General features: G+C 42.9%; 1 protein-coding gene across 1 annotated transcript in view; it reads right to left on the bottom strand.

Annotated features, from left to right (window-relative positions):
• The window catches only part of LOC112227091 (gelsolin), a 39,602-nt gene that overhangs the window by 13,159 nt on the left and 4,178 nt on the right, over positions 1–22,265 (bottom strand). Inside the window, exons 2-5 of the mRNA XM_024391928.2 lie at positions 17,058–17,245; positions 4,539–4,693; positions 2,541–2,702; positions 1,730–1,879 (exon numbers count right to left, since the gene is read on the bottom strand). Coding sequence (XP_024247696.1) covers positions 1,730–1,879; positions 2,541–2,702; positions 4,539–4,693; positions 17,058–17,238 — 648 coding nt within the window. The 5' untranslated portion in view covers positions 17,239–17,245. The remainder of the gene's footprint in view (positions 1–1,729; positions 1,880–2,540; positions 2,703–4,538; positions 4,694–17,057; positions 17,246–22,265) is intronic.

A 22,265-nucleotide genomic window follows, 5' to 3' on the forward strand; every position in this document is an offset into this window, starting at 1 on the left:
ATGCCTGATGCTAGATGCTAGATCAGCTTGATGCCTGATGCTTGATCAGCCAGATGCTAGATCAGCTAGATCAGCCAGATGCTAGATCAAGATGCTAGATCAGCCAGATGCTAGATCAGCCAGATGCTAGATCAGCTAGATCAGCTAGATGCTAGATCAGCCAGATGCTAGATCAGCCAGATGCTAGATCAGCTAGATGCTAGATCAGCCAGATGCTAGATCAGCTAGATGCTAGATCAGCCAGATGCTAGATCAGCCAGATGCTAGATCAGCTAGATGCTAGATCAGCCAGATGCTATAGATGCTATCAGCCAGATGCTAGATCAGCTAGATGCTAGATCAGCCAGATGCTAGATCAGCTAGATGCTTGATCAGCCAGATGCTAGATCAGCTAGATGCTAGATCAGCCAGATGCTAGATCAGCCAGATGCAAGATCAGCCAGATGCTAGATGCTAGATCAGCTAGATGCTAGATCAACTAGATGCAAGATCAGCCAGATGCTACATCAGCTAGATGCTAGATCAGCCAGATGCTAGATCAGTCAGATGCTAGATCAGCTAAAAGCTAGATCATCCAGATGCTAGACCAGCCAGATGCTAGATGCTAGATCAGCTAGATGCTAGATCAGCTTGATGCCAGATGCTAGATCAGCTAGATGCTAGATCAGCTAGATCAGCCAGATGTTAGATCAGCTAGATGCTAGATCAGCTAGATCTGCTAGATAAGCTAGATGCCTGATGCTTGATCAGCTAGATGCTAGATCAGCTAGATCAGCCAGATGCTAGATCAGCTAGATGCTAGATCAGCTAGATCTGCTAGATCAGCTAGATGCTAGATCAGCTAGATGCAAAAGTGTGCAGTGAATGTGTCACTGTCTGTCACCTTGATTACTCCAATATGTCTCTCGACCTGTGTACCTATGTTATAAACTTTCATTTGTATGCTAGGTTGTAGCAACCTCATGATGGGTATAGGGAAAATTCCAGTATCATGTAGTAGCCTAAACCTATTGACGTTACATTGAACTGGGTGAATGGAATATCAATGAAAGTCATCCAATATGCTGTAATAGAAATAAGGCCATGCTCATAAAAAAAATATTTTTCTCTCTAATCTTAAACGACACCAACCGTGTGTGTGTGTGTGTGTGTGTGTGTGTGTGATAATGATTTGGTGGATGCTTATATTAATCCTATTTCACACAAGTGTGTATTATACACATGTGAATTGGAAGTGTGTTTTTTACATATCCTAACGCTCCCTGAGACACCGTCGGAGAGTGGGGTCACGGCCAGGGTCAGCCATTATAAATGGCGAGCCTGTGTAACCGATGAGAAATGGCTAGCTAGTTAGCGGTGGTGCGCGCTAATAGGGTTTCAATCGGTGACGTCACTCGCTCTGAGACCTCAAAGTAGTTGTTCCCCTTGCTCTGTAAGGGCTGCGGCTTTTGTGGCGCGATGGGGAACGATGCTTCGTGGGTGTCAGCTGTTGATGTGTGCAGAGGGTCTCTGGTTCGAGCCCAGGTAGGGGCGAGGAGAGGGACGGAAGCTATATTGTTACACCTGGAGTTAAGTGCCTTGCTCAAGGGTACATCGACAAATTTTTCACATTTTCAAACTAGCGACCTTTCGATTACTGGCACAACACTTTAACAACTAGGCTACCTGACGCCACGGTGTGTGTGTGTGTGTGTGTGTAAGCATGTTCGTGTGTATCCCTATCCCTCACCTCAGTGAGTTCCTGTGGCTCAGCACCATCCTCCACCATGTGGAGCTTGGCCCTGCCGTTCCTCTCGTTGTCCCTGATGTCGATGGCCACCTGGGAGGCCTTCAGTCTCTCGAAGCGGTTACTCTCACTGCCACACCACTGGTAGATATCCTGAAGAAGAGGTGGAAAAGAAATACAAGACATAAAGTGTTTAGGTTTCCAGTGGTACCATGTAGGTACAGATATTACTGTCTGTTCGGTGACTAAGGCCTCTATACGTGTACTGATATTACTGTCTGTTCGGTGACTAAGGGCTCTATACGTGTACTGATATTACTGTCTGTTCGGTGACTAAGGGCTCTATATGTGTACTGATATTACTGTCTGTTCGGTGACTAAGGCCTCTATACGTGTACTGATATTACTGTCTGTTCGGTGACTAAGGGCTCTATACGTGTACTGATATTACTGTCTGTTCGGTGACTAAGGCCTCTATACGTGTACAGATATTACTGTCTGTTCGGTGACTAAGGGCTCTATACGTGTACTGATATTCCATTTCAGGTGTATATCATTTTTACTTTTCATGTTACTTAGCCAAAAGCCCTTCAGGCTTGTAGGGCAAAATCCTAACTTAAGATGCATAGCTTAACATTTTATTCAAATATTCCATTGAGGTCAATGCATGATTATGATGTGAGATACTGCACCTATAAGTTTTCATGTTACTTAGCTCGTAGCCCTGATTCCAGCTTACAGTTTTCCAATACTGTAGCCTACATATACACAGGCCAGATCTACATTTCACCTGTACTGTAGTGTAGAGTTTTACCTTGCCCAGGTCCACGATAAAGCAGTCTCCCTGGTTGAAGCTGGCCCAGGACAGTACCACCTCCGTGGCCCGGATGGTCCGCCTCCCCTTGATGTGCAACAAGCGCTTCACGCTCATGTCATTGGTCACAACGTGCTGGAAGCCTGAAGCCACGCCCCCTTGCTGTGATAGGAGGGGTCAAATAATGTCAAAGAGTAAAGATGAGGCTTGTTCGGTGGTGCGCAATGTTTGAAACCTTGCAGCTTGAAATGTATTACATAAAACTTGCATTATTCCCTATTCGACAAGACAGAGAATAATTTCTGTTCTTCACTACAGATTTCTACCTTAATGTGCTGTCAGCTGAGCCTTCCTGGTAATCCGCCACACAAAAACATGCATATGGAGGTTAGAGGGAAATATTGAATCATGATAAAAGTTTGCAAACCATTGATATCACTGTCCAAACTTCAATTCAACTCAAACAATTTGTCCATTGGTTTGGGGAAAAAACATTGGCAAATCCTGGTTCTGCTTTTCCTCTCAAGGGCATACAAAGTGTGTTCCCATGTTATGTGATTATGAAAATTCCCCAAATGAGAAACAGATCTACTCTGAGGGAGAGAGTTCTCCTGAGAAAGACGGATAACTTTCCATGGCAGAGAAGCAGCTTTGTGTATATTTTCATGGAAAGAATGTTTTATGTCTACAGGGTAATGAAGGTTTAATATAATGAGCCCTAGCTTGGTACCCTGTTCCCCTCTCCCTCTTTTCTCACCCCTCCCTATTTCTCCCTCTTACCCTCTCTCTCTTTCCCCTCTCTCTCAATGTCCAGATGCTTTTTTTTATCAGCGTGTGTGTTTTGAGGTGGGGGTGGGGAGGGGGTAAATGTGGTGTTGTAGTGAAATGAGGATTTCTCATTGATTCATTTCTCATGTTACCCTTTCCTCTCTTTGTTCTGCTCCCTCATAATCCACATCTCTTTCTTTCTCCCTCTCTCTATTTTTCTCTCTCAAGGACACTGTGTGTAACTCTACAATAAAAGGAAGATAGTTTCCACAAACCGAACATTAAAAATGGTAAACAGAACTGGGTTAATTACTGCCATCTAAACCAAGGTCTGAGGTGTTTCTGGAAATGTAAAAAGACGGTGAGAGAAACAGCAAAGGGTAAACTCTCAAATCCCACAGTTGTTGTATTTATAAGGATTTCAAAATGGCTGCCGTTGACATGCTGGTTGCAGTGACTATAGTGCCTGTCACACCTTTGGATGTAAACACGACAAAGGCTAAGAGGAATGAATGTTAATGTCTATGAACTTCAGACTCATTCACTTCATTGCAAAGTTTATGGGATGTCGCAAATGATTAAACCAGTGCTTTAAACCAGTGCTTTAATCATTAGTGACATCCCAGTGACGTCCAAACCGTATCCAGTTTTTCTATCCAGTTTTATCCCGTTTTTTCAATATTTTCTATATCTTATTTTTGGATCAGTAATAATGACTTAATCCTTCTGACCTTATACTGATAGAGTATGTCAATGGATGTCCAAAGAGTATTCCTTGCTATTGCCTAACGCATTGCCACAACAGGAGCGGTTGTAACAGAGATGTTGCAGATCGCTACGACCAACCCCTCTTGCCCCAACTGTTACCTTTCTAATGCAACACAAACCCTTACATTTCTAATGCACAATAAACAACTTCCTTGCCATCAACTAACCCAGGGTATCCCAAACTCGGTCCTGCCCCCCTAGGTGCACGTTTAGGTTTTTGACCTCGCACTACACAGCTGATTGAAATAATTACAGCTTGATGATGAATTGGTTATTTGAATCAGCTGTGTAGTGCTAGGGTAAAAAACTAAATATGCACCCAGAGGGTGCCCCAGGCCCGGGTTTGGGAAACCCTGAACCCACTGCTCTTGTTCAAAGTGTCATTAGTGGATGATTAATTGGAATAAAAAAACAAATCACTTCCCACTCTACATCTCTCAGCTGTTAGCAGAAGAAGCTGACCTTGTACTTGATGCCAGACTTAAAGTAGCCCAAGAAGGTGATGGACTCATTGTTCTGGACCTCTCTGAACTGGACCGGCCCTCCGCCCAGGAAGTCATCCAGCTGGGTGGCAAAGATGGCCGCCGCTCCTCTCTCATCCTGAGAACACTCATCCCCTGGAGGAAAGAGAGGAGAGAAAGTTAGAAATCATCCACAGAGAAATTGCTAAAACTTGTTTTGACCAATAGCGGTTAAGTATTGCCTTTCCAGGCCTTTATTCAAACTGTTGAGTATGGTATAGGTGACTGCCTGTTTTGGTTATAGCCAACTTCTTTTGTAATTACAGTACACCAAGCTTACTAGTGAAAGTCTACAAGCCGCTTGCACATTCTTCACACTTTCCTGCCTTAAAATGAAATGGGGAAAAAAGGGACTAAATTTGATTTATTTCGTACTTATCTTCACTACCTACACCACATTTTCAAAGTGAAAACAAAAAATAAAAAACTAACATGTCTTGATTGCATATGTCTTCACACCCCAGAGTTAATACTTGGGGGCAGCCATTACAGCTGGGAATCATTTGGAATCAGATTCAGCCAACTTTGCGCAACTCTCAGGGCAACATACAGTGCCTTCAGAAAGTATTCACGCCCCTTGATTTTTTCCACATTTTTGTCGTGTTACAGCCTGAACTTAAAATTGATTAAATGTAGATGTTGTGTCACTGGCCTACACACAATACGGCATCATATGAAAGTGGAATAATGTTTTTAGAAATGTTTATAAATTAATTACAAATGAAAAGCTGAAACGTCTTGACTCAGTAAGTATTCAATCCCTTTGTTATGGCAAGCCTAAATAAGTTCAGGAGTAGAAATGTGCTTAGCAAGTCACATAGTAAGTTGCAGGGACACACCCTGTGTGCATTAATAGTGTTGAACATGATTTTTGAATGACTACCTCATCTGTGTACCCCACACATACAATGGTGTGTCAATACACCCAGTCATGACGAAGATAGAGGCATCAGTTGCCAGAGAGGAAGGAAATCGCTCAGGAATTTCACCATGAGGCCAATGGTGACATTAAAACAGTTACAGAGTGATGGCTGTGATAAGAGAAAACCGAGGATAAATCAACAACCTTGTAGTTAATAAACAATACTAACCTAAATGACAGAGTGAAAAGGAAGCCTGTAAAGAATAAATCATTCCAAAACATGCATTCTGTTTGCAATAAGGAACTATTGTAAAACTGCCCTGAAAAAGTCCTGAATACAAAGAGTTATGTTTGGGCCAAATCCAATACAACACATCACTGAGTACCACTGTTCATATTTTCAAGCATGGTGGTGGCTGCATCATGTTATGGGTATGCTTTACATTGGCAAGAACTAGGGAATTATTTAGGATAAAAATAAACTAATAGAGCTAAGCGCAGGCACAATTCTAGAGAAAATCCTGGTTCAGTCTGCTCTCCAACAGACACTAAGAGACAAATTCCCCTTTCAGCAGGACTATAACCTAAAATGCAAGGCCAAATATGTAACCCTTTCAGGAAGCTAGGCGTATGTCGCACGTCACTACACAGGAATCAAATCAAATGTATTTATAAAGCCCTTTTTACATCAGCAGATGTCACAAAGTGCTTATACAGAAACCCAGTCTAAAACCCCAAACAGCAAGCAATGCAGATGTAGAAGCACAGTGGCTAGGTAAAACTGAATAGAAAGACAGGATCCTAGGAAGAAACCTAAAGAGGAACCAGGCTCTGAGGGGTTGCCAGTCCTCTTCTGGTTGTGCCGAGTGGAGATTATAAGAGTACATGGCCATTTAGGCCAGATCGTTCTTCAAGATATTCAAATGTTCACAGATGACCAGCAGTGTCAAATAATAATCACAGTGGTTGTAGAGGGGGCAACAGGTCAGCACCTCAGGAGAAAATGTCAGTTGACTTTTCATAGCCGAGCATTCAGAGGTCAGGAGAGGCATTTGAACGTTTTGTTCATTCTTTTGCGGGTTTTGTTGTTGTTGCAGAAATGCCTTCTTAAACGTGAACATTCAAGTGCCCCAATAATAAATTGCCATCTGTAAATAATACAATACAAGCCTAGTTGGTTTAGCCACAGAAAAAGACAGGAACCTTCCCGTTAGCCACGATTGGCTGAGATATTGGATGCCAAGAGATGAGTTCGGATAAGTCTGGCATGGTTTTGCCTATAACAAGCTGCTCAGTATGTTTAGATAATCTTTGCTACTGCATTTTTCATTGCAAGTTAAAGAGTACTGTTAGCTAGCTAGCGAACGTTAGCTTCCTGGCTCGCTAGCTAACATTACTTGTATGATCTGTGTAATATTATTTGTATCTCAGAGAGCCATTTACCATGCTAATTATAGCCTAATGTTAGTTAGCTAGATAACATTGAACCTAGTTGGTTAGCTTTAGCTACCTGCAGATTCATATTAATGCATTTCATGCATGGTGGCTAGCTATGACAATCCATTTGTACTGTATGGGTGGGGATTATGGTTCATATTTTAGCTATCTAGCTTCATGTCTAAACAAGATACTCCACTTCGCCAGATGATTACATGACCCATCAAGTTAGGTAGGTGTGTCTGTGGGTGATTACGGCCTTCTATTGTATTTCATGAACATGTGTACATGTCTAGACAATAGTGAACCATCCACTTAGCTAGATGTGGCTGGGGTGTGGTTATAACATTTCTTTCACATGACCCATCAATTTAGACATGTGTGTCTGGATCAGCATCATCTAATAATTTAAACACTTTCTATTTTTGACATTGCTACTATGCAAGAAACCATTTCACTGTACCGTTTACACCTTCTGTATCCTGTGCATGTGACAAGTAAACTTTGATTGTATTTGATACAGTGTGTGTTTACCAGAGATGGTAATGTGAAGAACAACATGACCTGCACCACAGTCAGATTAGGATATAAGAACTAGATAAAGTGGATTTTTACCTGGTGTTTTTCCCTTATTACAGGCTACTATTCTCCAGAATTTTAGTGTTGAAATCTTTGGTTGTTCACTACACTACCTTACTCCATTTGTTTAGCACATGTCTTCACATGTGAATCCTTAAAGAGATGGGTGGGGCTAAGGCTTAAGAGCGTGTGAACAATGCTGAATAAGTATATTCAAGGGACATTCTCAAAAGTGGGGTTACAAGTTTAGAAACTTTCAAAGCAGAATTAGTTCCCATCCCACTGCAGTGTATGATTTTGTAGCTCTGTGTCTCTACTTTTATCCAATGTAAAAACACTTTATAATTTTGCAACATAAGAACAAATCGAGGTGGTCGGTCACATATACAATAAATTTGCTTACCAACAACTTTGAATGTTCCTGAGTGGCCTAGTAATGGCAATACTTGAAAATGGCTAGCAATGATCAACCACCAACTTGACAGAGCTTGAAGAATTTTTTAAATAATAATGTGCAAATAATGTACAATCCAGGTGTGCAAAGCTCTTAGAGACTTACCCAGAAAATCTCACAGGTTTAATCACTGCCAAAGGTGATTCTAACATGTATTAACTCAGTAGTGTGAATACTTATGTAAATGAGATATTTCTGTATTTCATTTTCAATCAATTTGCTTAAATTTCTAAAAACATATTTTCACTTTTTCATTATTGGCTATTGTGTGTAGATGCGGGCAAAAACATCTAAATGTAATCTCTTGAATTCAGGCTGTAACACAACAAAATGTTGTTGAAATTTCATTGAAATATTTAACCAATCTGTGCCTAGTTGTAACTTCATCCCAGTGTTAGGTTTTCAGAAGACCGATGCGGGTTTTCCTTTTTACTTGGGCTTTCCTCCATTCATATGTATGTCGATCCTAACAAACTTCCCAGTCCCTGCCAGTGACAAGCATATGTCATGGTTCCTCCGGGCACCAGAGGGCGGTAGACACCGCCCTAGAGACTATCTTTGCTACTCAGGTGTTGCTTATCATTTCATTATTATTTTCCTTTTAAAATAGGTGTATTTTCTGTCCTTGTTTGCAGAAGCTTGATTTTGGTTGCCCTGTGTGTTTGTTGCCTGAGTAAGAGGTCTAGAGTTTGTTGGTTGTCAGTGTTACTGTTATCCTTCTGTTACCTTATTTTCAGTCAAGTATTTACGGTTATCCTAAACCATTGATTCCTCATCTGGTCCAGCACCTGGATCCAACCCCACCACGTCACAGCAAGCTTCTGCCCCAACATGGACCCAGCAGAGATCAACCAGATGAGAGGTCATAACCCACAGAGGAGCACTGTTGGGAAGACAGCAAGAACAATTCTCCCAGATCTCCGAGATCCTCCGGGCACTCACCAATTCCTTCTGTCCACAGCACACCCCAACCCAGGAGGAGCCAATGCCCAAGTCTCATCGCCCAGTGCTACAGGCGTTACTGTAGTTCCTCCAGGGACCCTGCACTGGGAACCCAAGATCCCAGCCCCTGAGCGGTATGACAGCCACCCATGAGGATGTAAGGGTTTTCTCACTCAGTGCTCTCTGGTGTTCGAGTTACAGTCCTCCTTGTTTCACTCCGATCGGGCCATGATCGCCTACATCATCTCTCTGCTCTCGGGCAGGGCCCTGGTGTGGGCAACGGCCGTGTAGGAACAGCAGCCACCATCCTGCAGCTCCATATTAGCCTTCGCTGCCGAGCTGTGTCGAGTCTTTGACTACCCAGTCGATGGACGGGGAGCAGCAAGCTGACTGGTCCGCCAGGGGCCAGACCAGTGGCTGACTTCGCCATTGAGTTCCGTACCCTCGCCACCGAAAGTAGGTGGAATACTGAGGCACTGGTTACCACTTTCCACTAGGGCCTGTCTAACTCTATCAAGGATGATCTGGCTGCCTGGGAACTGGGAGAGGACCTTGAGTCCCTGATACCGCTGGAAATCAGGCTTTACAACAGCTTCTGAGAATGGGGGTGAGAGCGTTTTGTTTGACACCACCCCAGTATCCCGGCTTTCTGAGCACCCCACCTGAACCTAGCATTGAGGAGCCAATCCAGCTGGGGACACACGTCTGAGCCCACAGGAGCGTGACAGGCACATGCGAAGGCTGCTGCCTCTACTGCAGAGGTTGCGGTCATCACCGTGCTACATGTCCAGAGCTGACGGGAAACCCCAGGGCTCGCCAGGACAAGGGGAGACCCTGATAAGCTGTGCAGTTACCTCCCGGCTACCCAGTCACTGTATGTTACTACCCACAACCTCCACTGGGAAAACCGTCAACACCGGATTCAACTCTTCATGGACTCTGGGGCTGCAGATAACTTCATTGGTCCCCTGTGTGAAATGTCCCATCCCTCTGCAGATTCAAGCCCTCGATGGACACCCCACTGGCTCTGGCCAGGGGGACTATCAGACCAAGCCCATTCTACTTTAGGTTGGGGTGAACCACTCAGACTTAAGTTTTATTTTGATCACTGCTCCTGAGAACCCACTTATCCTAGGGTACCCCTGGCTAGTGCTACATAACCCACGATTCTCCTGGTCCATGGGACACCTACTAGACTGGGGTAAGGACTGCCAGACTAAATGACTAAGACCCCCACCAAGGGCCTAGCCATGTCCTCCTACATCCATTAAAGGCCAAGACCTCTCCTCTCTCCCTCCCGAATACTTCGACCTCTGGGAGGCCTTCAGTAAGAGGCTACAGGCCACCCTTCTCCCTCATCGTCCATATGACTGTGCCATAACTCCTACCTGGCTCCACACCTCCCCGGGGCCATCTGTACTCTCTCTCAACCCTTGAAGCGGCAGTCCTGGACAATTACATCCGGGAGTCGCTGGAGGCTAGATTAATTCGACCCTCTACATCCCCAGCTGATGCAGGCTTCTTTTTTGTGTGTAAGGATGGAGGCCTGCTTCCATGCATCGATTAGAGGGCTGAACCGGATTACGATCAAGAATGTCCGTTGCCTTAGAGTTGGCCCAATGGGCCAAATTCTTCACCAGGGAAGGAGATTAGTGGGAAACTGCCTTTAACACCCCTAGTGGCCACTATGAGTATTTAGTCATGTCTTTCGACTACAGACTTCCCCAGGACATTGTCTCATATCGGGGCCCCCAGTTTGTTGCAAGCTATTGGCAGACCTTCTGCTCTGTTGGGGGCATCGGTAATTCTCTACTTGGGGTTCCACCTACAGTTGATTGGGCAAACGGAGCCAACCAGGAGCTAGGGAAGTTACTCCGCTGCTTCGTCTACACTCAGGCCAGAAACTGGAGCAGATAACTCGTCTGGGCGGAGTATGCTCATAACACACTGCCGAACTCATCCACTGGACTGTCACCGTCACCTGCCCGACATCAACATCAGGCAAACCGGCACCGAAGACCTCTTAGGCTCCTCCGACTGGGTCAACGGGTGTGGCTGTTCACTCATGATCTGTCCTTAAAGGTGATTTTGTGGGGGCTTGCTCCTCGCTACATAGGACCCTTCAAGATCCTGAGTCGCATCAACTTGGATACCTATCGTCTCCAGCTTCCCAGGTACATGAGGTTCTGTCTGTCCTTCCATGTCTCCAGTCTCAAGCCAGTCACCCCCCCCCCACCACCTGCTCCTCCGCCCCCTCGACTTGTGGATGGCCAACCTGGCCTACACTGTCTGACGTCAGTCGGAGGCTCGCCCTGCAGTACCTGGTGGACTGGGAGAGCACGGACCCGAGGAGGGGGCATGGGTGCCGGCCCGGGACATCCTGGATCCGGTTCTGGTAAGAGACTTCAACCGATTACGTGGTGGTCGTCAGGGCTCCGCAGCTGGAGCCGCTCCTGGGGGTGTACTGTCATGGTTCCTCCGGGCAGCAGATGCCGTCCTAAAGACATTCTTTGTTCCTCAGGTGTTGCTTATCACTTCATTTATGATTTATTATTTTTTTTAAATGTGTATTTTCTGTCCTTGTTTGCAGAAGCTTGATTTCGGTTGCCTCTGTTTGTTGCCTGAGTAAGTTTTCTAGTCCTAGTGTTTTTTTCCCAGTATTACTGTGATCCTTATTTTCAGGAAAGTATTTAATTTTATAATAAACCATTGATTCCGCGTCTGTTCCATTCTCTGCACCTGGGTCCAACCCCACACGTCGCAGCATTCCCATAATATGATGCTGCCACCACAATACTTAGCACTTTCAAGGGTTTCTCTCTGTGTTGTGTTGTATTGGATTTGACCCAAGCCTGTCATTTTTTATATAGGCCAAAAATATATTTCTTTGCCATGTTGTTTTCCAGTATGTCTTAACGTCTTTGTTGCAAACAGAATGGATGATTTTGATGGGATTTTTAAACACAGGCTTTCTTTTTCTGTCATTCAGGCCATTAATGTGGAGTGAATACAATGTGTATCCTCTATTTTCAAGTATTGCGGTCGCAGCATCTTGTTATGAGTATGCTTGTCACCGGCAGGGACTGGGGAGTTTGTCAGAATAAAAAAAATAAAGGAGACCAGATAAAAAGTTGAAGGAAACCATGCGTCACTCTTCTGAATATCTCACCCTGGGATAGGTTGCTTTTCAGCGGAACAATTACACAAATGTTTATGCCAAAGACAGACTAGAAGGGCTTTCCAATAGGTGTTGAGTGTTCTGGAATGATCCGGTCTCTGTCCGGACTTAAATCTGTTTGAAAAAAATATATAAGGTTTGAATATTGCTGTACAATAATTCATTGCCAAATTTACTGAGCCTGAGAAATTTTTACATAAACAATGGATATGTTGCCCAAAGAGTTACAGTGGGGCAAAAAACTATTTAGTCAGCCACCAATTGTGCAAGTTCTCCCACTTAAAAAGATGAGAGAGGCCTGTGATTTTCATCATAGGTACACTTCAACTATGACAGACAAAATGAGAAAAAAAAATCCAGAAAATCACATTGTAGGATTTTTAATGAATTTATTTGCAAATTATGGTGGAAAATAAGTATTTGGTCAATAACAAAAGTTTATCTCAATACTTTGGTATATACCCTTTGTTGGCAATGACAGGGGTCAAACATTTTCTGTAAGTCTTCACAAGGTTTTCACACACTGTTGCTGGTATTTTGGCCCATTCCTCCATGCAGATCTCCTCTAGAGCAGTGATGTTTTGGGGCTGTTGCTGGGCAACACGGACTTTCAACTCCCTCCAAAGATTTTCTATGGAGTTGAGATCTGGAGACTGGCTAGGCCACTCCAGGACCTTGAAATGCTTCTTAAGAAGCCACTCCTTCGTTGCCCGGGCGGTGTGTTTGGGATCATTGTCATGCTGAAAGACCGAGCCACGTTTCATCTTCAATGCCCTTACTGATGGAAGGAGGTTTTCACTCAAAATCTCACGATACATGGCCCCATTCATTCTTCCCTTTACACGGATCAGTCGTCCTGGTCCCTTTGCAGAAAAACAGCCCCAAAGCATGATGTTTCCACCCCCATGCTTCACAGTAGGTATGGTGTTCTTTGGATGCAACTCAGCATTCTTTGTCCTCCAAACACGACGAGTTGAGTTACTTTTTTGCCCCACTGTATGCAAAGTTGGTAGAATCTTTGATTTATATCTGTAAAAAAATATCTGGGGTGTGAAGACTTATACAATCAAGACATGTTTTTGTAAAAAAATATATTTAAAAAATGTTCACTTTGAAAATGTTGTAGGTATTGTAAAACGGTAGGAAAAAACAATCCTATTTTATACATTTTTAAATGTGACGACTCTTCAAGGAGTGTGTAGACTTTCAATGGGTACTGCACAGTATGTACATAAAATACTTATTTTAAAACTGGTTTGATCAGATTCAACAAGAACTCCACCAAGAGCCAGAACGTTCTCTTTACTACAGCTAAATATGGTTTGAGTTTTGCCCTGGGGCTCCAACATGTGGTTGAAAAACTGAAACAATGGGGTGGAGTTGTTTGCAACTCTGCGTGGATCCCTCTCAGATCTCGAACGGGAATGATAGAATGATAGAGAATGTTAGATCAGTAAGGCCGCCACCACAACAAAGAACTGAAGCCTCGATCAGAGGGAGAGCTAGGCACCACATAAACCCATCCAGACCCAAGCCTCTCTAATGTGGCTGGGTAATGACTAACAGGCACTGGTATGCTATGTGTGAGAGCCAGCAGCATGCACACTATGTTCACTCTGGTTTGTCTCAGTGCAAAGTCGAACTGACAAACTAGACATAGGAGAGTTGGAGGGAAGAGGAGAGAGACAGAGAAAGAGAGTAAAGGAAAGAGAGCTAGAGAGAGGGAGGAAAGGAGACAGAGACAGAAAGAAGGAGATGAGGGAGTGTAGTATATACTCTCTCCTACACGTAATTACTTGTGGGCTTTCTTTGAAGATGTGCAGCTTTTTGACAATTGAATCAAGCTAACAGACATGACAGGAAAACAAGAGGGGAAATAGAATTACACAAGTTGATTTCACACAAGAGTTTCAACACTTCTGCTGTCTCAACACTTAGATACAGTGTCAGGGTGGAAATGCTTTCTCACGTATGTGTGTTGATAAAGAAGAACATTTCCTGCTAAGCAATATTTGTTATATGCAGATTCAGTGTCTACAATACGTGTATATTTGACCATAGCTATAGGGTATTTATTCACATGCACACTGACAAAAGTAATGTTCTCTATAAGGGTCTATGTGTAGATTAACCACAGCTACCACAGGTATTTCTACATTATTTATATCATGCAAATTCACACGGCCTCTCATGGTAGAAACCGTGTAACAAAATAGCAAGTATTTGTAGAAGTTTCGTACGTCGATAAGGAACTGAAATGCTGTATCTCTCACCAATAGGGTCTATTGTCTCTGTAATGGCTACTGTATCAACCACCAATAGGGTCTATTGCCTCTGTAATGGCTACTGTATCAACCACCAATAGGGTCTATTTATCTCTGTAATGGCTACTGTATCAACTACCAATAGGGTATATTGCCTCTGTAATGGCTACTGTATCAACCACCAAGAGGGTCTATTTGTCTCTGTAATGGCTACTGTATCAACTACCAATAGGGTCTATTGCCTCTGTAATGGCTACTGTATCAACCACCAAGAGGGTCTATTTGTCTCTGTAATGGCTACTGTATCTCCCACCAATAGGGTCTATTTGTCTCTGCAATGGCTACTGTATCAACCACCAATAGGGTCTATTTGTCTCTGTAATGGCTACTGTATCAACTACCAATAGGGTATATTTGTCTCTGTAATGGCTACTGTATCAACTACCAATAGGGTCTATTGCCTCTGTAATGGCTACTGTATCTCCCACCAAGAGGGTCTATTTGTCTCTGTAATGGCTACTGTATCAACCACCAAGAGGGTCTATTGCCTCTGTAATGGCTACTGTATCAACCACCAATAGGGTCTATTTGTCTCTGTAATGGCTACTGTATCAACCACCAAGAGGGTCTATTGCCTCTGTAATGGCTACTGTATCAACCACCAATAGGGTCTATTTGTCTCTGTAATGGCTACTGTATCAACCACCAATAGGGTCTATTCGTCTCTGTAATGGCTACTGTATCTCCCACCAATAGGGTCTATTTGTCTCTGTAATGGCTACTGTATCAACCACCAAGAGGGTCTATTGCCTCTGTAATGGCTACTGTATCAACCACCAATAGGGTCTATTTGTCTCTGTAATGGCTACTGTATCTCCCACCAAGAGGGTCTATTCGTCTCTGTAATGCCTGCTGTATCTCCCACCAAGAGGGTCTATTTGTCTCTGTAATGCCTGCTGTATCAACCACCAAGAGGGTCTATTTGTCTCTTCAATGGCTACTGTATCACTTACCAAGGGGTTGGAACTGAAATTATTTTCCAATCGTTTTGTTCTGAACTGAACCATTATGTTGTTTGTTCTATTCCACTGTTCCAACCAGCAAAATACATTTCTGAGCCGGTTCAAAGCCCCGGTTTATATCGTTCCTTTCTGTTCTTTGAAAATCGTAATTGTTTTACATTTTGTTCGATGTTAAATTACTTAACCAATTATGCAGTACGGATAGACCGTTTGCTATGGAGCAGGCAAGCTATAGCTCAGTGAGTTGTTTACAGGCAAGCTATAGCTCAGTGAGTTGTTTACAGGCAAGCTATAGCTCAGTGAGTTGTTTACAGGCAAGCTATAGCTCAGTGAGTTGTTTACAGGCAAGCTATAGCTCAGTGAGTTGTTTACAGGCAAGCTATAGCTCAGTGAGTTGTTTACAGGCATGATATAGCTCAGTGAGTTGTTTACAGGCAAGCTATAGCTCAGTGAGTTGTTTACAGGCAAGCTATAGCTCAGTGAGTTGTTTACAGGCAAGCTATAGCTCAGTGAGTTGTTTACAGGCATGATATAGCTCAGTGAGTTGTTTACAGGCAAGCTTTAGCTCAGTGAGTTGTTACAGGCAAGCTATAGCTCAGTGAGTTGTTTACAGGCAAGCTATAGCTCAGTGAGTTGTTTACAGGCAAGCTATAGCTCAGTGAGTTGTTTACAGGCAAGCTATAGCTCAGTGAGTTGTTTACAGGCAAGCTATAGCTCAGTGAGTTGTTACAGGCATGATATAGCTCAGTGAGTTGTTTACAGGCAAGCTATAGCTCAGTGAGTTGTTACAGGCAAGCTATAGCTCAGTGAGTTGTTTACAGGCAAGCTATAGCTCTGTGAGTTGTTTACAGGGAAGATGGAAAGATAAGTGTCGGGCGTGAGATGCAACCAAAATTTTGCGGGTTGGAAGAGAGCGAGAGAGGGTGGAGGACGAGGCTTGGCTTGCAACGCTTGGCATCTTGTAATGACATAGGCCTATATAATTATACCTACAGAGGAGCGGTTTCTAGGGAGGAACTTTGAATGTCTTTGAACTTCAGAGTTGACTTAATGTTGGACCAGAAAAGTTAGCTAGCTAACAAGCTTGTGTGTGCAGAGCGACACCAGAATTAAAAACACATCTTACCTTTTAGTAGTTAATAAATCCAGTGTGAAATGTGATAACTATAGTATCCCTAACAAGCATTGAAAAAGTTTATCCATTGTTCTCTAATTAAAAATCTCTCTCCCTATCTTCTGAATCACGCTTATAACGTCAGTAGGCTACAGCTAAGCTTCGGAGGGGGCGGCAGGCAGATGTTCAGCTGGCAGGCAGATTCTCAGCTGGCAGAAGTTTCTGATTGACAGAGGGGGGGCTTTGCATAGGCGCTTTGTTGCCCGGATGTAAAATAACGTTATTAACCGGTTTCCATGCTTTTAAAATAATGGTTCTGTTCTGGAACAGTATAGTTCACTTTAGTTCCTGGTTCTGATTCTTTTCCTTGAAAATGTGTATTATTTTCCGGTTTTCTGTTCTGTTCCCTGAACCGGTTCCAACAAAGTAGCTCTTCTCTCCCTCTCTTTCTCATAGTAAACATTGATCTAACATGACTGGATGAAAGCAAGAAATCTACTACATAGATATCTCAGATCCAGTCCATGTCCAATCAGTTGTTACTAATAGGAGTCTAGTGTAGTCTGTTTGTCTGTAGGTGTGTGTGTGTGTGTATACGCAAGTCTTACCCATCCACATGTGTATGTAGTAGGAGGGAGCTGCAGTTGTGTAGAGGAGCAGATAGGCATCTCCTGTGTAGAAGTTGCCATGCAGGGCCTTGGGGACAGGCTTCAGGTCCATGTTCTCAATACGCCACACCTGCAGCCCTTTTTCCTTCCCTGCAGTCACAAACTCCTTGTGTGACACCATGACAGCTCTGAGAGAGAGAGGCAGAGAGAGCTGGAGCTTCAAGAGGCAGACATACCATACAAGTCATAAACATAAGTCATAAACATCTCTTCTTTTACAACTTCTCTTCTTAATGGTTCAATATGCAGAAATCTCTCCATTTTCTGGTTGCTAAAATTCTAATAGTTCACCTACTATCAGTTTATGTAACAAAACAAGCAAGTATAGTGTAGTGTAGCAAATCATTGTACTAACCACTGTGAAATATATTTTCCATAATCCAAAATATTGTATTTTCAGCTGTTTGAAGCTTGTTTAAAAAAACAAAAGTCAAAACTAAATTTAAGAAGGAGAAGCATAGAAATACTACACATAGAACAGATATAACGCTCCTTAGACTTGCTTTCAATGAGAATGACAGATCTATAAATTCTAAGTGAATTTGGTGTGTGTTGATAGTAGTGGGAGAGGTTGATTACACCGTGAAACAAATCATCGTACAGTGATAACCCACTGCCCTTACTCTACCCTCTCAGCACCATAAGGCTTAATGTACCTCTAATACAGATAACCCCTTATCATGGGGCATTGCATAATCTTTTTCAGATCAGAAAGTGGTTTGCTAGTGTCATGTAGCCTATGGGCTCTATTTTAACAAAACTAACGCAATGGAAAATCTAAGCGCAGGCGATAGCGCTATGGGTTCAGGGAAGTGTCAGAAATGATCGGTGCACTTGTCAGAGGCTTGGCCCCTCACTGGCCAATCAGAACGTGCTCCATGGCCAAATATATGGTTGCTTCAAGTTGTGTATTTCCAACCATTTATGTATTGCCTTGGAATCAACTCCAATTCCAATGTTAGTCCGTTATAGTTTGATAAATGGCTTACAGAAACGAAATTACAAAATGTAGACTTTGCTAAATCTATCTTTGCTAAATAGGTTAAATAGGTTAACTTGAACCGATTTGCAGTCCACATTGTTCTAGGGGCATCACCACAGATATAGGGGCAAGGCCTAGTGTACATTACATTATGGCTGAGAATGGACATGCCAAACATAGTCAATAAGCAAGACTAAATTCATTATAATATGGCCTAAAAAGAGAACGAATAATTCTAATCAAACTCTAAACAAAACGAAACAACAACTTGTTTTAAATTTACTATGTCACACTTACAGGCACCATCATTTCTCCCCGTGGCCATATAATATTAAAACAATGGAGACTATGGAGGGTTTTACGGCACATTCAAACTTTTCACAGTAACTGGACAAAGATCCAACATAAAGAGAAAAGGAGAATGTCCACACTGTTATGCTGCTCCCAATGTCCACTCTGTTATGCTGCTCCCAATGTCCACTCTGTTATGCTGCTCCCAATGTCCACTCTGTTATGCTGCTTCCCAATGTCCACTCTGTTATGCTGCTTCCCAATGTCCACTCTGTTATGCTGCTCCCAATGTCCACTCCATTATGCTGCTCCCAATGTCCACTCCGTTATGCTGCTCCCAATGTCCACTCTGTTATGCTGCTCCCAATGTCCACTCTGTTATGCTGCTCCCAATGTCCACTCCGTTATGCTGCTCCCAATGTCCACTCTGTTATGCTGCTCCCAATGTCCACTCTGTTATGCTGCTTCCCAATGTCCATTCTGTTAATGCTGCTCACAAATAGGCCTATGTTTTATGAACATAATCAGAACCATTTTACAGATCAGATCGCATTCACACATCTCCAGAAGTTGCATTGCAAGCGCGCCGCGGACGTTGTAACCATAAAACCAGGAAGGTGAATCATTCTAATAAGATTGGTTGAAATAAAATTGAATTTTTTTTAATATATATTTTTTTAAACAACAACAATAAATACATGTAATATGTAATGATATCATACAACCACCAGGATAAAACGGCAGGCGTTGCTGTTGAACCAGTCTTCACTATAGTAGGCCTAATGGAGGGCTCGGGTTTGAACATATGAAACGGAAAACAAGCCATTGTTACAGGTTAGAGATAACTTCTAAATACGAGGTTCACCGGTATTACACAAGGTTCTCATCTCTCATTTCATGATGGGCATGGACACGTAGCCTACATCATGGAGGGGGTTTTACGCACGTCCAATACGGGTCCTGGATGGCTAAAATAATGTGGACTTGCCTACAACGCATAGATAAAAAGGGAATATCAGCTCACTGTTTTACTTCTCTCAAACTAGATTTTAAGATTTATTTCCAAGCGGTCTCAGAAGCCAAACCCTTTATCGACAGTCTTGACTACTTCACAATTGCATTGGGCAGGACAAAAAAGCCTTCATTGAGAGGAGGCTATGCTTGGTTTTTATCCAAATATATCAAAATGGGGAAAAAAACATGAGTTTTTATGTTTCAAAATATAAAAAGTATACAGGAACCAAAAGCACATTAGGCTTCTCTTGTTCCATGCGCATTAGGGCAGTGTATTGTCCAGACAAAGATTTTTAGTGTAGTAATATTATGTTGTATGAAATTAAATCAGATGTGAAAAATAGGCTATGCAAAAATGTGGGCACTCTTGTCATTCTGTTGATTTGAATACCTGTAACTACTTAGCACTGATTAATTGGAACACACAATTGGTTTGGTGAGCTCATTAAGCCTTGAACTTCATAGACAAGTGCATCCAATCATGAGAAAATGTATTTAAGGTGGCCAATTGCAAGTTGTTGTTCTCTTTGACTCTCCTCTGAAGAGTGGCAACGTGGGGGCCTCAAAACAACTCTCAAATGACCCGAAAACAAAGATTGTTCAACATTATGGTTTAGAGGAAGTCTACAGCCCACAGACCACCTCCAAAGACCTACAACATCATCTTGCTGCAGATGGTGTCGCTGTGCATCGTTAAACAATTCAGTGCACTGTGCACAAGGAGAAGCTGTATGGGAGAGTGATGCGGAAGGAGCCTTTTCTGCACACACGCCACAAACAGAGTCGCTTGAGGTATGCAAACGCACATTTGGACAAGCCAGCTTCATTTTGGAATAAGGTGCTGTGGACTGATGAAACAAAGATTGAGTTATTTGGTCAAAACAAGGGACGTTGTGCATGGCGGCAAAAGAACACAGCGTTCCAATAAAAACACTTGCTACCCACAGTAGAATATGGTGGGGGTTCCATCATGCTGTGTGGCCAGTGCCGGTACTGAGAATCTTGTTAAAGTTGAGGGTCGCATGGATTCCACTCAATATCAGCAGATTCTTGTGAATAATGTTGAAGAATCAGTCACAAAGTGGAAGTTACGCCGGGGCTGGATATTTCAATGACAACGACCCAAAACACTGCTCAAAATCTACTCTGGCATTTATGTAGAGGAACAAGTACAATGTCCTGGAATGGCCATCCCAGTCCCCAGACCTGAATATCATTGAGACTCTGTGGGATGATTTGAAGTGGGCTGTCCATGCTCATCAACCATCAAACCTAACTGAACTGGAGATGTTTTGTAAGGAGGAATGGTCCAAAATACCTTCATCCATAATCCAGACACTCATTAGAGGCTATGGGAAGCTAAATATTGATGTGATTTTTCTATTGGGGTGCCCACATTTATGCACCTGTCTAATTTTGTTTTGATGCATATTGCACATTTTCTGTTAATCCAATGAACCTAATTTCACTACTGAAATACTTCTGTGTCCATCAGTCATTTGATAGATCAAAATGAAATTGCTGATCCAAACACCCAATTATTTATAAATGGAAATCATGGAAATTATCAGGGGTGCCCAAACTTTTTCATACGACTGTAAGACAGTGAAATTGCCGAACCTAGCGTTAGGGCTGGGAAATGCTAATACGGCAGTTTTTACATAACGAAATTGAAAACTAACATGTGTTTACACTAGTGCCGCCTTAATGCCAGCCAAAAATAGAGCTCCATGTGTCATGTAACCTATGACTGTAGCCTATGAATTATTGGTTCAAAACTACTGTACCTTCTGTTTGTGTATAAACTTGACTCGTTTCAGGAAACTAGGTGTATGTCACGCGTCACTACTTCACAGGAGAGGCATTGGAACGTAAACATTTATTTTTTATCAAAATGCGTATTTTGGGGGGGCAGAAATGCCTTCTGGAACGTGAACTTTCATGTGCCTTAATAATAAACACATGTAAATATGAATAAAATTGTTAAATTACAAGCCTAGTTGGTTTAACCATGGAAAAAGGGAGGAACCTTCCCGCTAGCCATGATTGGCTGAGATAATGGATGGGCTGGACTTGCCAATAGATGAGTTCGGATTCGTCTGTCATGTAGCACGCTTCTTTCTGTCTATAACATTAGCTGCTCAGTATGTGTAGGTAATCCTTTTTATTTGGGCTTTTTTGATAGATTCCACAAAGAACTGCATAAGTGTTGATAATGTTCCACTTTCTGGAGGACCAAGTTTTGAAATCAGTGGAATGCCAGGTGGAAGCAGTATGATAGCTAAGGAGATGGAGAAAATTCTGGCGTTTGATTGCAAATAATGTGAAGGGAGTCAAAAAGAGAACACACAGAAGAAGTCTGTTGTATAACACACCTGTGTCCGGATTACATCTTCAAACTAAGGGCAACCATGGCATCCGCAACACAGATGGAGAACCGTTCATCAATGTATACGGGTAAGAGAGTCTAGCTAGCTACATTTTCAGATATTATACATTTCTAATAGATTTTTTTTGTTGTTGTTTTTTACCCCCTTTTCCTCCCCAATTTCGTGGTATCCAATTGGTAGTTACAGTCTTGTCTCATCACTGCAACTCCCGTACGGACTCGGGAGAGGCGAAGGTCGTGAGCCGTGCATCCTACGAAACACAACCCAACCAAGCCGCACTGCTTCTTGACACAATGCCCACTTAACCCGGAAGCCAGCCGCACCAATGTGTTGGAGGAAACACTGTGCACCTGGCGACCGTGTCAGCGTGCACTGCACCCGGCCCACAGGAGTTGCTAGTGTACGATGGGACAAGGACATTCCTGCCGGCCAAACCCTCCCATAACCCGGACGACGCTGGGCCCATTGTGT

The sequence above is a fragment of the Oncorhynchus tshawytscha genome, linkage group LG28, assembly GCF_018296145.1.
Source record: "Oncorhynchus tshawytscha isolate Ot180627B linkage group LG28, Otsh_v2.0, whole genome shotgun sequence".
Classification (NCBI taxonomy): domain Eukaryota; kingdom Metazoa; phylum Chordata; class Actinopteri; order Salmoniformes; family Salmonidae; genus Oncorhynchus; species Oncorhynchus tshawytscha.